We start from the raw sequence: 12,665 nt of genomic DNA on the forward strand, positions 1-12,665 counted from the left end.
TTTAAAACACATTTTAAAGGCTAGAAAATGTTAATTGGTTAAAAGTTTTAATTAATGTAATAGTTTTTTCAAGTGTATTTATATGCAGACCAATTTTATATTTTTGTATTGATCTGATGAAGGAGGCATCTTCGAAAGCGCTTATCTGTTTGTTGTCTATTAAATATATGTGCTTTGCCATGGTTGTCCCATTGTTGTTTCTCAAGTATTTTAACCTGCTTTTTTCTACATTGGGACTGATTTCCTCCTTGTTGCTGTTTGCTGTCTTTATCATATCTGCTGTGACCTTGTCTGAGCCTGCTGCTTTCCCTAACTTTATTTTCCTTAGTGCTGTTCTTACTTCTTCTAGGGTGGGCTCCTCTTCTTCTCTCATCGTAGCCTGTTTCTGGGGCAGTACAGCTTCTGTGGGGTTTTCTTCATTCAGATGTTGCTGGAACTACTCCATCAATCTGCCTTTGATGTCCTGTGAACTGGTGAGCAGGTTGTTGCTGACATCCCTTATGAAGGGTGTCTGACTATCTTCTTTATCTTTCTGCCTTTGCCTTGCAACCTGATACAGTTTCTTTGTGCCACTTACTGAGTCACTTTCCAGAACTTAGTAGAGTGCCTCTGACGCCCTATTCTTTGCTATTGCAACCTTTTTCCTTAGCTTTTTTGTTAGCCAAACAGTAATCCTTCCTAGCCTGGTCAGTCTTTTCTGTCTCCCACTTCTTCCTGCACTCCTTCTTAATTTTGATCACTTCCTGGACTTCTGCATTCCACCACCAGCTTTCCTAATGTATCTTATTTCCAAACCTGTCTCGGCCGCATATCTTTTCTGTAGTCGAAACACATCCTGTTTTTAGGCACTGCCATTCTTAGGTTCATAGGTGTGTGCACAGCTAATGACCCTGGAGCCTTTACAAGCTTAGCCCATAGAAGTGCTCTGGCATCGTGCTGCCCGACGTTAGCTCACAGTGCCTCTATCAAGTAGAGCCACTGGAGTGATTCCCAGAATGAACTTTCTATTTCCAATCCACTCATCAAGATTTCGCTTGAAGAGGGTCAGAGAGGTGCTCTCCTTGACATGTATGGGAAGTCTATTCCAGAGCATGGGGCAGTTTCTGGGTGAGCAACCTGTCCCTCCAGCATGTTCTGTTGATTGTGGTAATGAGGCTGAGGTCTCTGGAGCACATGATGCGGACAGATTGGAATTTCTTTAGATGTAGCATTTCTAACAGAATTGGGTCAGACATGGCTTTGTAAGTCAAGCAGAGATCACCTATTAGTAGACGATATGAGACAAAGAATAGTTGGAGTTTTTGAGTCTGTCCACGTAGGACATCTTTTTAAGGCCTAGGATCCTCTTCGTGAGGTACTTTTATGGCCTTTCCAGCTGTTGCATGTGTCTAGTGAGGTACACGCCAAATAGGGCATTATACTCGATGTCTGGCCTAATGAGGGAAGAGTAGAGAGAGATGATGACCTCTTTCTTCCTGGATGCAAAACCCTTGGTAATGAGATGTGCCACATAGAAGGACTTTCTGACCACAGTGGCAATATGGTGGTCAAAGGAGAGGTTGCTGTCAACCTATATTCCCAGATCTCTTATAACACCTTCAGTGTTCAGTGGGCACCCATCAATGTGGTAATTAGTGGGAAATGAGTTTTTCCCAAAGGGGATGATGAAGCATTTTTTGGCATTAAGCTTAAGGCCATGGTTTTGACACCAGGCATTGGTCTCAGTGAGGCCTTTCTCTAGGATGTCTACATCACTTGGGGAGTTAGTAATGGCACCTAGCTTGCAGTCATCTGTGAACTTGGTCAGCCAGAGTCCCTCCATGTTGGCCTGAACTTCTGAGAAGTAGATGCCAAACAGAGAGAACTCATGATCCGATGCTTGTGGGACTCCACTCATGACTGGTCAGCAGTCTGACTTGGAGACTGCTACTTTCACACTGCGGGTTCTGTCTGTGAGCCAATTTGCAACCCACCTAGTGATATAAGGGTCGATGCCTAGTTTGGCGAGTTTATCAATAATTCCTGAGTTGGGAATGGTATCAAAGGCCTTGGCCAGATCGAGGTAAGCTGTATGAACTGCCTTGCCCTCATCCACAGCTCTAGTGACTAACTCAAAGAAGTCAACCAGGTTGAGCAGGCATGATCTACCTTTCACAAAACCAAATTGCGTGGAATCTAGAGTTTGGAGATTGCCTATATATTTATTAATTAGGTCCATGATGATGTGCTCCATAGCCTCACTTATCAGACTCATCAGGCTAATGGGGCAAAATTCCCAGAGTCTATAGTCATTCCCCCCTTTATGGACAGGGATGACTGTAGCAGTGCGCATTCAGTAGGGACAAAGCCTAAGGTGAGGCTGTGACTTGAACAGGGCACACAGATGTGGTGCAAGTTCCCTTTGTAATTCATGTAGAACACATCCAGGGATATTGCTGGGTTCCATGGAACCTGTATTCTTGGCCTTGGACAGTGCAGCTTTAACCTGTGCTGCAGTAATGGTGGGTTCCTGGCATTCCTCCGGTATTGTGATTGGTCCTTTAGGGGTGAGAGAGGGGTAAGGTTGGCACTGAATCTGTTGGCTAGTATGTTGGCAATATCAGTATAGGAGGTACCATTGTGCAGTAACTCAGAGCAAACCTGGTTATTGCCGTGGAGATTTTTGATATAACTATAGAAGGCTTTGTGGTTGTTTTTAGTGTCTGCCGCAATTCTTCCTTCATAGCTGGCTTTTGAGGTTTTGATGGGGAATCTCAACTTTTTGTTGAGGCTAATAAGGGAGTTTTTCCAGTCTTGGGACTTCACCTTTTTCTGCAACAATTTCTTCCTTTTGTTGTAGAGTTTATTAATGGCAGGGGACCACCAGATTGGCTTCCTTTTTTTGGAGGAGAGTGTCTTGGTTCTGTTGGCTATGGCTAGTTCTATGCATTTATGTACATGTTCATACAATGCACTGGTGTATGATTCAGCAGTCATGCATCTATTTTCCATTGACATGGGTGCCGTGAAGTTAGCCACCTCTGTTTTTAGGAACCCAAAGTCAGCTTTGGAGAAGTTTTTCATGGTGGTTACCTTTGCGAGTGGTGTGGGTGAGAAGTGGATTTCCATGGTGATTAGTTTAGGGTTGGATCTAACCAGGGAGGAATTGACTATTGGTGTAGAGCAATGGTTGCCCATATTTGTAATAACCAGGTCAAGGATGTTGCTTCCTCTAGTGGGGCTAAGAATCAGCTGGTCCAGGGCACTGGAATTGATGAATTCCAGGAAGCGTTGGGCCAGTGTATTGGTGCATAAGTAGTTTTCCCAGTTGATGGAGGGGTAGTTGAAGTCACCTAGTATGAGAGTGTTGTATTGGACCTTAAATAGTTTACAGGGTGCTTAGGAATGTGGAGTGAGAGTCTTGGGACATGGTTGGGGACCTATAGCAGGCAACGACCTAAACCGCCGTCTTACCCAATGTTAGTTGTACCTGAAGTATCTCAGATGTGTTATGCTGGGCTACTAGTCTGGAAGTGTGCATATCCTTTAAGAATATGGAGACACCACCACCTTTGGAGCTTTGGTCCATGTTCTGGGGCCAAAAGGTGTGGAATGAGTTACGGCCTGGTAGTGCAGGGGTGCTTTCTGCTGCTTTAAACCAGGTCTCCATTACAGCACAAATGTCGATGTTCTCCATTTTGAGGAGTGCTGCAAGCAATTGCAGCCTGAGATTTAGGCTTCTAGCACTGAGCAGCATGTCAGATTGTATTTATTTATAGCTGTTATGGTGGTAATTTGGTCTTTGGAACATTGCCTAAAAAAGGTACTACAGAAGTGGCAAGAGCCTTAGCCAGTATCCAGAAACCCAGGGTGACAGATGCAGGCCATCTCTGGCAAAGCATCGAGGTCTGTCAGTCATGTCATCCCAATCAGACAGATACTGGATCCCCTTAAAATGACACCAGAAATATCCAATTGTTGAAGTCAATCATTTTCTGCTTGCACTGCGGTATCATTCTGGGTGACTGTAGGATGCTACTCAGGGCTAGGGTCATGTCTGCCTGGGCCACATAATCCGAGAGCTCCTCCATGTCTCTTTTCATGTAGTCCAGGGAGGTGCATCTCAGGTCATTCACACCCACATGGAAGTGACAGAGTCATTCTTGTACTTGTTGTGGAGTGACCTGATTGTGTGTGTTATGTGTTGGATTCTGGCACCTGATAGACAGCTGACTGTTACCTTCTCCTTATTCAACCTAGTGAGTGGGACATCAGTGTGCCTCACTATCGAGTCACCTATGATTAGTGTATTGGGAAAGCTGTTTTGCCTTAGGGGCTTAGGTTGAGGGGCACACTGTGTAAGTGCGCTATGTGTCTTGTGGTCTGTGCTGTGTTATCGTGGTTGAGTGCATTTCTGCCTTGGAGGTCTCTGCTGTTTGGGTAGATTTCTATTGAGACCCTCCATGAAGGTGGGTATGTGGTTTGTGTTTTATGTGAGAGCTGTGATGGTGGGTGTTCTGGAGGGCTATATGCTGCATGTGGTGTGGTGCAGGTGTTGACCTTCTCTTCTTGACCAGCTATTCTGGTCTTGGCTTGAGAAGGCATGGCTTCCAATTTGGATATATAGGTGCATCTCTCACAAATCTGAGTGTTGGGAGGTAAGAGGAGCAGGTTGTCTGTGTACATGAGGCAGTTGCTACACTGCCTCAGAATGCCCAGGTTCACCAGGTTAATAGGAGAAAGCACAGGGAACTGACCTTTAGACATGCCAGGAGGGATGGTTATTATTACTAAGTACTACCAAGCACTGGAGCTGTTTCCTTATATATTCCTTTTACAGGAAAAATGTCACTCAAGGTGTCTGAGTTTGTACAGAGCACCACCAAACACTAGAGGGGAAAGTAATACGTAGACTCTGAACATTTAAGGATGTAGTATTTAGGCAGATATTCTGAAGTTAGAAAGAAATCAAGCAGTACTTACTGAAAAATAAAGAATTAGCTTGTCAAGAATGAAGAAAAGAGGGGAGTCGCATGAATTGCTACTGCCTGGCTACTACTAATGCTGGTTTCAGCACAGCTTCACTCTGTTGGGATACAATAATCCTTTGCTTATTCTCTCACCAGAAGCAAAATGTTAGCACCAATCCCAGAGGAGAAGCAGGCCACTGCCTGTTTGGTGATCCACAGTCTTGTCCCAGATGATGCAAGGGTCTGCAGGCCTGTAGCCTTTTTCTGGTAGATGCCTCCAATAGCAACCAGACCAATCAGGTACGTTAAGTACAGTCACTCACTCTCCAACCAGAAAGAGTCAGGAATAAATGCACTCTGCTCCTACTCTCACCAGGATCAGAATATAAGCACAGATTCCAAGCTGTCACCTATAAAGCAGTTCTTGTTCAACTGCACCTATTTCCTCCTCTTCTTGGGGTGCTAGAGCCCTGAGTAATTCCTTGAACTGTTGCACTTTCGCTCCAGTCAACTTCCAGGTCTTCAGTCTGGTCTCTGTTGACCTTAGAGCCTTCTCTGACCACTGCTTGGAGCTGATTCTGGCAACTAGTGGTTTATGCTGTGGGACAACTGTTTCACTAGGGATGACTCTGCAAGCATGGATTCTACCCCAGTGCCTTTTCCTTACTAGGAGGAAGCCTACCCAAGTTGAATGTTGGTTAATCTTGCATGTGATCTTGTGACTGTCTCTCATTCTGAACCATGTGTTGGCTACTATCAAGCCATTTGCCAGACAGAAGTCTAAAATGGCTTCTCCTTCTTTATTCCTGTTGCCCCACCCATGTGGACCCAGGCAGTCCTCATATCCTGTTTTCTCTGTCCCAATAAGTGCATTCAATTCATCCATTATCAACACCAATTCATGTTGTCATGCTTTATCTAGTAGGCCCTGCAACTGCTGCCTGAATGCACTCTTTTCCTCACTATTACAACCCTGCTGTGGGGCTTAAGCTGAGATTATGAATACTGCCCTATCGTTACACTGGAGTCTGATCAGCATGAGTCTGCCATTAATTCTGATGCCATCCCTCACTGCCTTCTGAAGCCTCTTTCTCACCACAATTCCTAGAACATTTCTAGCATATCCCCCTCCTCAGTAGTAGAGTCTAGCTCCCAAGCCAAGTGGCTTTGCTGCACTGCCTTTCCATCTCATCTCTTAGATACATAGGATGTCCAGCCTCCTCCTCCTCCTCTTCCAAGCTGCATCCTGTCAGTGAACCTACGTTAAGTGTAGCAATTCTCAGCTCAAGTTTGGCAGGTTGGTTGGTTTTATGTCCAGCTTTCGCTCAACAGAGCTATCCCAGGTAACCCAGGCTGGGCAACGAGACACCAGCTGGCCAGTAACTTATTGACCCAGGGCTGCTGGGCTTTATGGCAGGCACACAAACTGTTAGCAAGGGTACCTGGCATAGGTTAGAGTAGGCCGGGTCATCAACCCACTTATCACCGGTAATTACCCATGCCCATTTTGGTGACATTAGTCAAAATGACCAAATCACCTAGAGCCATATTTTATACCATTGAGTGGTTAGCCCTGCCACTGTGCACAGTCTGTGATCTGTGTTCTGCTATCTTGAGGATACTGCGGACCACAGTAGATGCCCAAAGCAGTTGCTCTGTACAACCCCTCCCCCCACAGGGCACCATGCAGAGTCTGTGCTGCTGCCCACAGCTCTATTCATTGGTGAGTTTGAGATGGAAACACTCAGCATGTTTTTGGACATGAGAGAAACCTCATGAGGGCACAGGGAGAATGTGCAAACTCCAAACATAAATTGGTCAGAGGTCAGGATCAAACCTTGCACCTTGTGCATGGGAGGCAAAGACCTTAACCATTATGCCAACTTGTCTCTGTAAACAGCCAAAACTTCAACATACTAGAACAATTCACTCCTTCCTTCCTACCAACTCTCAAGCCTTTGCTTAATAAAATTTCTCTTTTAGCCATGACTGTCCTAGACTAAATATTCCTTTTCATCATTACCAGTTTCTTTCTCACCATTCTGCATTTTCTCGCTTCTTTCTTCTTTTACTCCTTCTCTGTCTTAAAACTATATAATCCTTGCACTATTCCTTCTACTATCAAATGACATATTAATGCATCTGTTTCCTATTTTGCTACAACTCATATCTAAAAACAAGGTGTGAGTTCACTAAATGTTTTACTGCTATTATTTTCTTATGGTCCAAATATTTTTATTGTTGTATAATGTAACTTCTAACAAGAGGTAAGTACTGTCTAAATTCTGTTAATATGTTATTCAAATGTCTATAATTAAGCTGTCAGTTTTTTATGTGTAACTTTTTTTCTTGTTACTCCACCGAAGAGTCAATTTGTGCACCTAGACTACCTCGGTAAACAAAGGCAGTAAATAATCATAGAAAAATAAAATACACAAAGTTCTAGATTACATAAATCTCAACTATAGTAAAGCAATTGATATTGTACTACTTATCTCTCTCTATCTATTCTTTTGTGAGACAGATTGATATTTTAGTTACATTAATTCTTATAATACTAGAAAATGTCACTAGATGGCTGTTTTATCTTAGACATGAACTATGAACTACATAATTCATGAATGCATTTTTTAATCTAATTCAACCCACTGTGAACCTGATTCATATTGCTACTTCTATGAAGTCTAGACCACATACTAAATTTGTTGAAGCAATACAAGCATTTGATTTTCTTTTAAAAATATGACGATTGAAAATTAGTGTTGCCCTATTCAAGTATATCATACCTTTATGATTCTACATAATGATTTATTAAAAGTGGATTTGGCATTACTCATCACACCACAGAAACCTTTTAGGTGACATCAGTTACAGCTCATCAGCTGTCTTATGCACATCAACACCAACTCCAAGTATAATTCATGTGAATACAGTAACAGGGCATTGATTAGAAGAACTTTCTCCTCTTCTACACAGCAGTGTGCGTAACTTGATATGAAGAAAATCCACTTGCTCACCTCTCTCTCTACATGGTAGTGTTGGTGGGGTGGTGACAAATCATCTCAAATCACAGGGGCAGGCAGCTGAATGGGGGGGGGGGGGAAAGGGGAAGGGGGTGGGTTCACAGGAAGGGAGGAGCTATGCACAAAAAAAAAAACTTTAATTAAATAATTAAATACCTGGGTGGCAAAACCATCATTATGAAAGTCCAATCAAGACAAAATAAGTGTAGAAGAATAAAAATATTTCAATGACAAAATAAAAAAAAATACATTTTTTCAAGTAATCTATAACTTTGATTATTACAGTTATTTCATTCAGAAACCTGAAGTCTGAAATTTCAGACAGTCTGACTTGGAACAAAAACAAAAATTTTCAGCGGAGGCCCAGGAAGAAATAATAGTGTTGGGGAATATATCGGTATGCCCATTCCTGCTCCATTTACAGTTAGTGGCTGGATTCCAAATGGACTGCATCTGCCATCAAGGCGGCAAGGCTACTTTAGGACATCTGTCACCCACAGAAATAAATGACAGTCCCTTGAAAATGTCAATATCATGCACACCCTCTAGGTGCTACCAGGCTACAGAAAATGGCAGAGATTAACATACTCACCCAGCCCCACCCCCAATGACTGTCAGGACAACAGTCATGCAGCACATTTGTGACAGTGATACAAAAAGGTCAGCAGTAGGTCAGAGCAAAACAAAAAAAGTTACTTGATTTATAGGCCCCATAAAAGTGGTACAGTTCCAGGCTATAACCTCTGTTGCACATGGTCTTCCTCATCCAATACAGCTACAATGTACTACGACAGCACTACTATTAGCTTATGTTTAACTGACTGATTTATGTTGCAGCAAAGTTGTATGACTAGTCAGTTTGTAAAGGAAGTGTAACTTGATTACTGTTTATATAAACAATAGTAACAAAATAGACTGATTTGTAAGATTTTGTGTTTAAAACTATTACAACTGCATACGTGTCTTAAAATGATTTGTTGCATGTGTCTACAAGTTTTACCTGAAGAGCACTGAAGTACTGATTCAGTTCCAGATAAAGAAGCCCCCGATTTATGCATACTTTCAGATCAATTTCTTTCCTTCCTCCAAGGAGAAGAACAATTCCATAGTCTTTTAAAGCCTGAAATACAATTGTATAGGAATTACTGATAAATTACCATCCATGATGTCATTAGTACATGTGCAGAATGTGAATTTATTATTGACAAAGTTTTGACAAAAGTCAGGCCATAATAGCAAGACTTGATATGTCACAAAAAGCAATACTCTCCATAAAATCTCATCAAGGGTAATGTTTATTTATTAAACGTTGTTGATTATATATGTGACTTGCTTCATAATCCCTTTTCAGCTTCAACCTTAGAATTGGGTAACAAGCTTTACAGACAGCTTGTATTGACAATATAATATACTTTCTTAAAACAGGGCCACAAAAAATATTTCTACTAAGATTTGTGACAGATGGCTCAAATTTTGCAAAGCAAAACATCTACATAACTTAGAAGGACATGAAAAAAAAAGAGTCCAAATATGGCATCACTGAGGTGGGTGGGCAGTATATTATGCATATCTGGGCAAACAACAAAGAGCTAATGAGATGGAACTCAGACATAATTACTATTTAATGCAATGGCATAACTATACTGGGCCGTTAGATATATGGCATGGACAATCACAGATAGGAATTCAACAGAGCTGACAATTTCTTGGCAGGTAATGATTTGTGACATGCAAGATTGTGTGCTTTTTTGGTTAGGGGGAGAAAGATCTATGATCTATCACTTGGAGAGACTGGCAGATCTCAACTGTATTTTATCTTACAGCAGTTTAAATGTGACATCACAGTTCATGCAGTTAAAGGTTATCGTCTTCCAGCATGGTTCTCTTTTTCCCATGATTATATGATCTTAGAGTAGAGTTAAGTAAGTGGTGAGGCTGTCTTTCACATGTGGAATGAAAAGAGGTGTGCTCTATGCAATAAATATGTTATTTGTGTTTTCCATTGTGTAAATTTGGTTCCATTATTCTAAAGCCTTTTGGTCTGATGGCTTTTTGTTTGTTGGGTTGGGAAATGAGTTCTCATAACAGTGCCATTTTGGACATGTACTAGATTCTTCAACTTGATAAGGAGATTTATGTCTACCTTAAATGATGGAAACACATATAATGCAACTTGCTAGGCTGTGAAAGTGAAACAATTTTTGTATGACTGTGATGAAGAGATAAAATACCACATTCTCTCTTTCAGCTGTTTCCATGTCACAGAGGTTCAACCCTGGATTATCCATATGGCCTGGATTTCACTAAATGCCCAGGCAATTTAGCAGCCTGCTATGGAAGAATGGACATGACCAGCTGATGCTGGCTCAGCCATTCCAAATCTCTAGTGCAGTTAGGTTGGGATGAAGGGGTCAGCCACTAAAGGCACCAAGTATTAGGAGGCATGATCAGGAGATGTTGATCCACCAGTAGTGATGCACCGGCAAACATTTATTTACTTGCATTTCTGAATGCCCATACAGAAATGAATTCTGATATATCTTTTCCATCAGTACTGAAGCAGTTTTGGTGTGTACTACAAGTTGTAGCAAGCTGCAATCCATTTGCTATAGTTTTAAAAGCAGAATAATTTATTTTTTATTCTACTCAAATTGGAGATAAGGGATGCAAGAATAGGACCTGGCTATTGTTTTCTGAGTTTTAGGAGCTGGATCAAAATGGACCTTTTTTTTATTATTCTTGATCAGGGAATGTCTCTTGGTGCTACATGAGCCAGCAAAGGCTTTGTTCCAGAAAGAAGAGAAGGTGTTAGCAGAGTCCCAATACAGCAGCTAAACCTTTGGGAAAGTCAAAAATCTCAGACTACGGATATGGGGGAATGAGCTAGCCAAAGAAGGCATGTAATTTATCTGGGGGCATGGGTGTGCTGAAAAGTCCACTTACAAAGGTCCAGAATAACAGACACTGCATCATACATTCTGGCCACTGGAGGACTGTTAGAAGGATTCAGAAAACCTCCAAATCCCTTATGGATAACAGCCAATATCCACATCTTTTGCCTTCCTTTCCTGTTGTCATAGAATGATAGGGATTCAGAATGAATGGGATGCTAGGGGATGAAGATGTATCGATCACCAGAGAAATGGAAAGAAAAATCTTCCCTAAAGGAGTTAAAACAGTTTGCAAATGAAGTTATGTAGCCAAGTGTTTCCTGATTCATTCAAAACTGTTTTGTGGTGACATCCTTCCAGTGAAATTAAATGTCACTTCTTCTGCAGAAAGTCATAGATTTTTTTTTAACTTCTGATGTAATGTCATCTCAGCTGATGCATGTTCTTGGCCTGTAGTGTATTCCTCACACTGAAAAGAAGTTACATTCCCACACATAACAGAAAATGAAAATAACACAACCTTGCAGTCAGGCACATTCTAATGATCAATGCTACATGTTGACAGCATAGAGTTACATCTCTAAAACTATATGGCATTGTCTAGGTTTTTTTGGAAAAGTCAAGATATTCAATATCAACTGCACATAGCATGAGCTTTTAGGCGCAAGGATAATGGAACAGCTGTATCTGCATTTCCCCTTACTCATTTCCCCTATGCTCCACTGCCACTGGCATCTACCATACTCCCATAAACGTCTGTTCAGTTGTTCCCCACTGTGGTCTGTGAGATCTTACCATAAGCTTTACAGCAGATAGCCCACTTTTAAGTGTGGCCTTATTGATATATTATTCATATGTGATATCACTGCTCTTAACTTCAGGGCAAAAGTCAGGAAATAGACACGATAAGTCTGGAGTATATGCTTTTAGGTAAGTAAGCGGAGGAAATTCCTTTTTTAATTTCTCTAAGTCTTTTGGGTTTCTAATACCATGATGGGAATGGACCCCATTCCTAAGTCAAAGTACGATTAAAGTTCATGAAATTAGTATTGTCTTACTCTTTCATGTTAGCCAAAAGTGCTCTTCGCAGCACTCGCAATGTGCCCAGTAATGACTCCTTCTGTAATTCATACAGTGTTACATGAATTGGTAACATATCTAACTTTGTTGTGTCTTTCGGCTTTTCCCAGTTAGGGGTTGCCACAGCGGAACTCCGGTCCGCTAATGATTGGCAGTTGATTTTTACTTACCAGCTTGCCAGGCCTGACGCACAACCTTCAACGAAGGTATGCCCATTCACGCATGTCTCCATGCAGAAGACGCTCTAGCTGAGACTCGAACCGGACAGCGTCTTACTGTGAGGCGACAACGCTACTGCAGCACCACCATGGTAACATATCTAAATACGATTATAAATTCTTTTTTATAAGACCAGTTGCTCCTACTACTATTGGAATTGTCTGGGTATCTTTCTTCCACATGGCTCTCTTTTCTGCCTGCAGATCGAGGTATTTTATGACTTCTTTATATCTCTCTGTACGCAAGACAGTGTAGTCACTAGGTGTGGCAATTTCAATGATCAATGCTAATTTTGTCTTCCTTTCTTGGACCACTATATCCGGTTTTCTAGCATCTATCTTTTGCACTGTTGGTATTGGGTGATCCCATGTGATGTAGACTTCATCATTTTCTATGGCTCATATTTCCAGTGTTTTTCAGCGACTTCAATACCATAGTGTTTGCACAAACTCCAGTGTAACAATCTTGTCACAATATTATGCCTTTCAGTATACAGTCCCTCT

At 41.7% G+C, this 12,665-nt stretch overlaps 1 protein-coding gene across 1 annotated transcript in view; it reads right to left on the reverse strand.

Moving 5' to 3' along the window:
• The window catches only part of TTC6 (tetratricopeptide repeat domain 6), a 2,436,149-nt gene that overhangs the window by 508,020 nt on the left and 1,915,464 nt on the right, over positions 1 to 12,665 (reverse strand). Inside the window, exon 17 of the mRNA XM_044074245.1 lies at positions 8,973 to 9,092. Coding sequence (XP_043930180.1) covers positions 8,973 to 9,092 — 120 coding nt within the window. The remainder of the gene's footprint in view (positions 1 to 8,972; positions 9,093 to 12,665) is intronic.

Source organism: Protopterus annectens, chromosome 6.part0 (assembly GCF_019279795.1).
Source record: "Protopterus annectens isolate FY-2018-M chromosome 6.part0, PAN1.0, whole genome shotgun sequence".
Classification (NCBI taxonomy): domain Eukaryota; kingdom Metazoa; phylum Chordata; order Ceratodontiformes; family Protopteridae; genus Protopterus; species Protopterus annectens.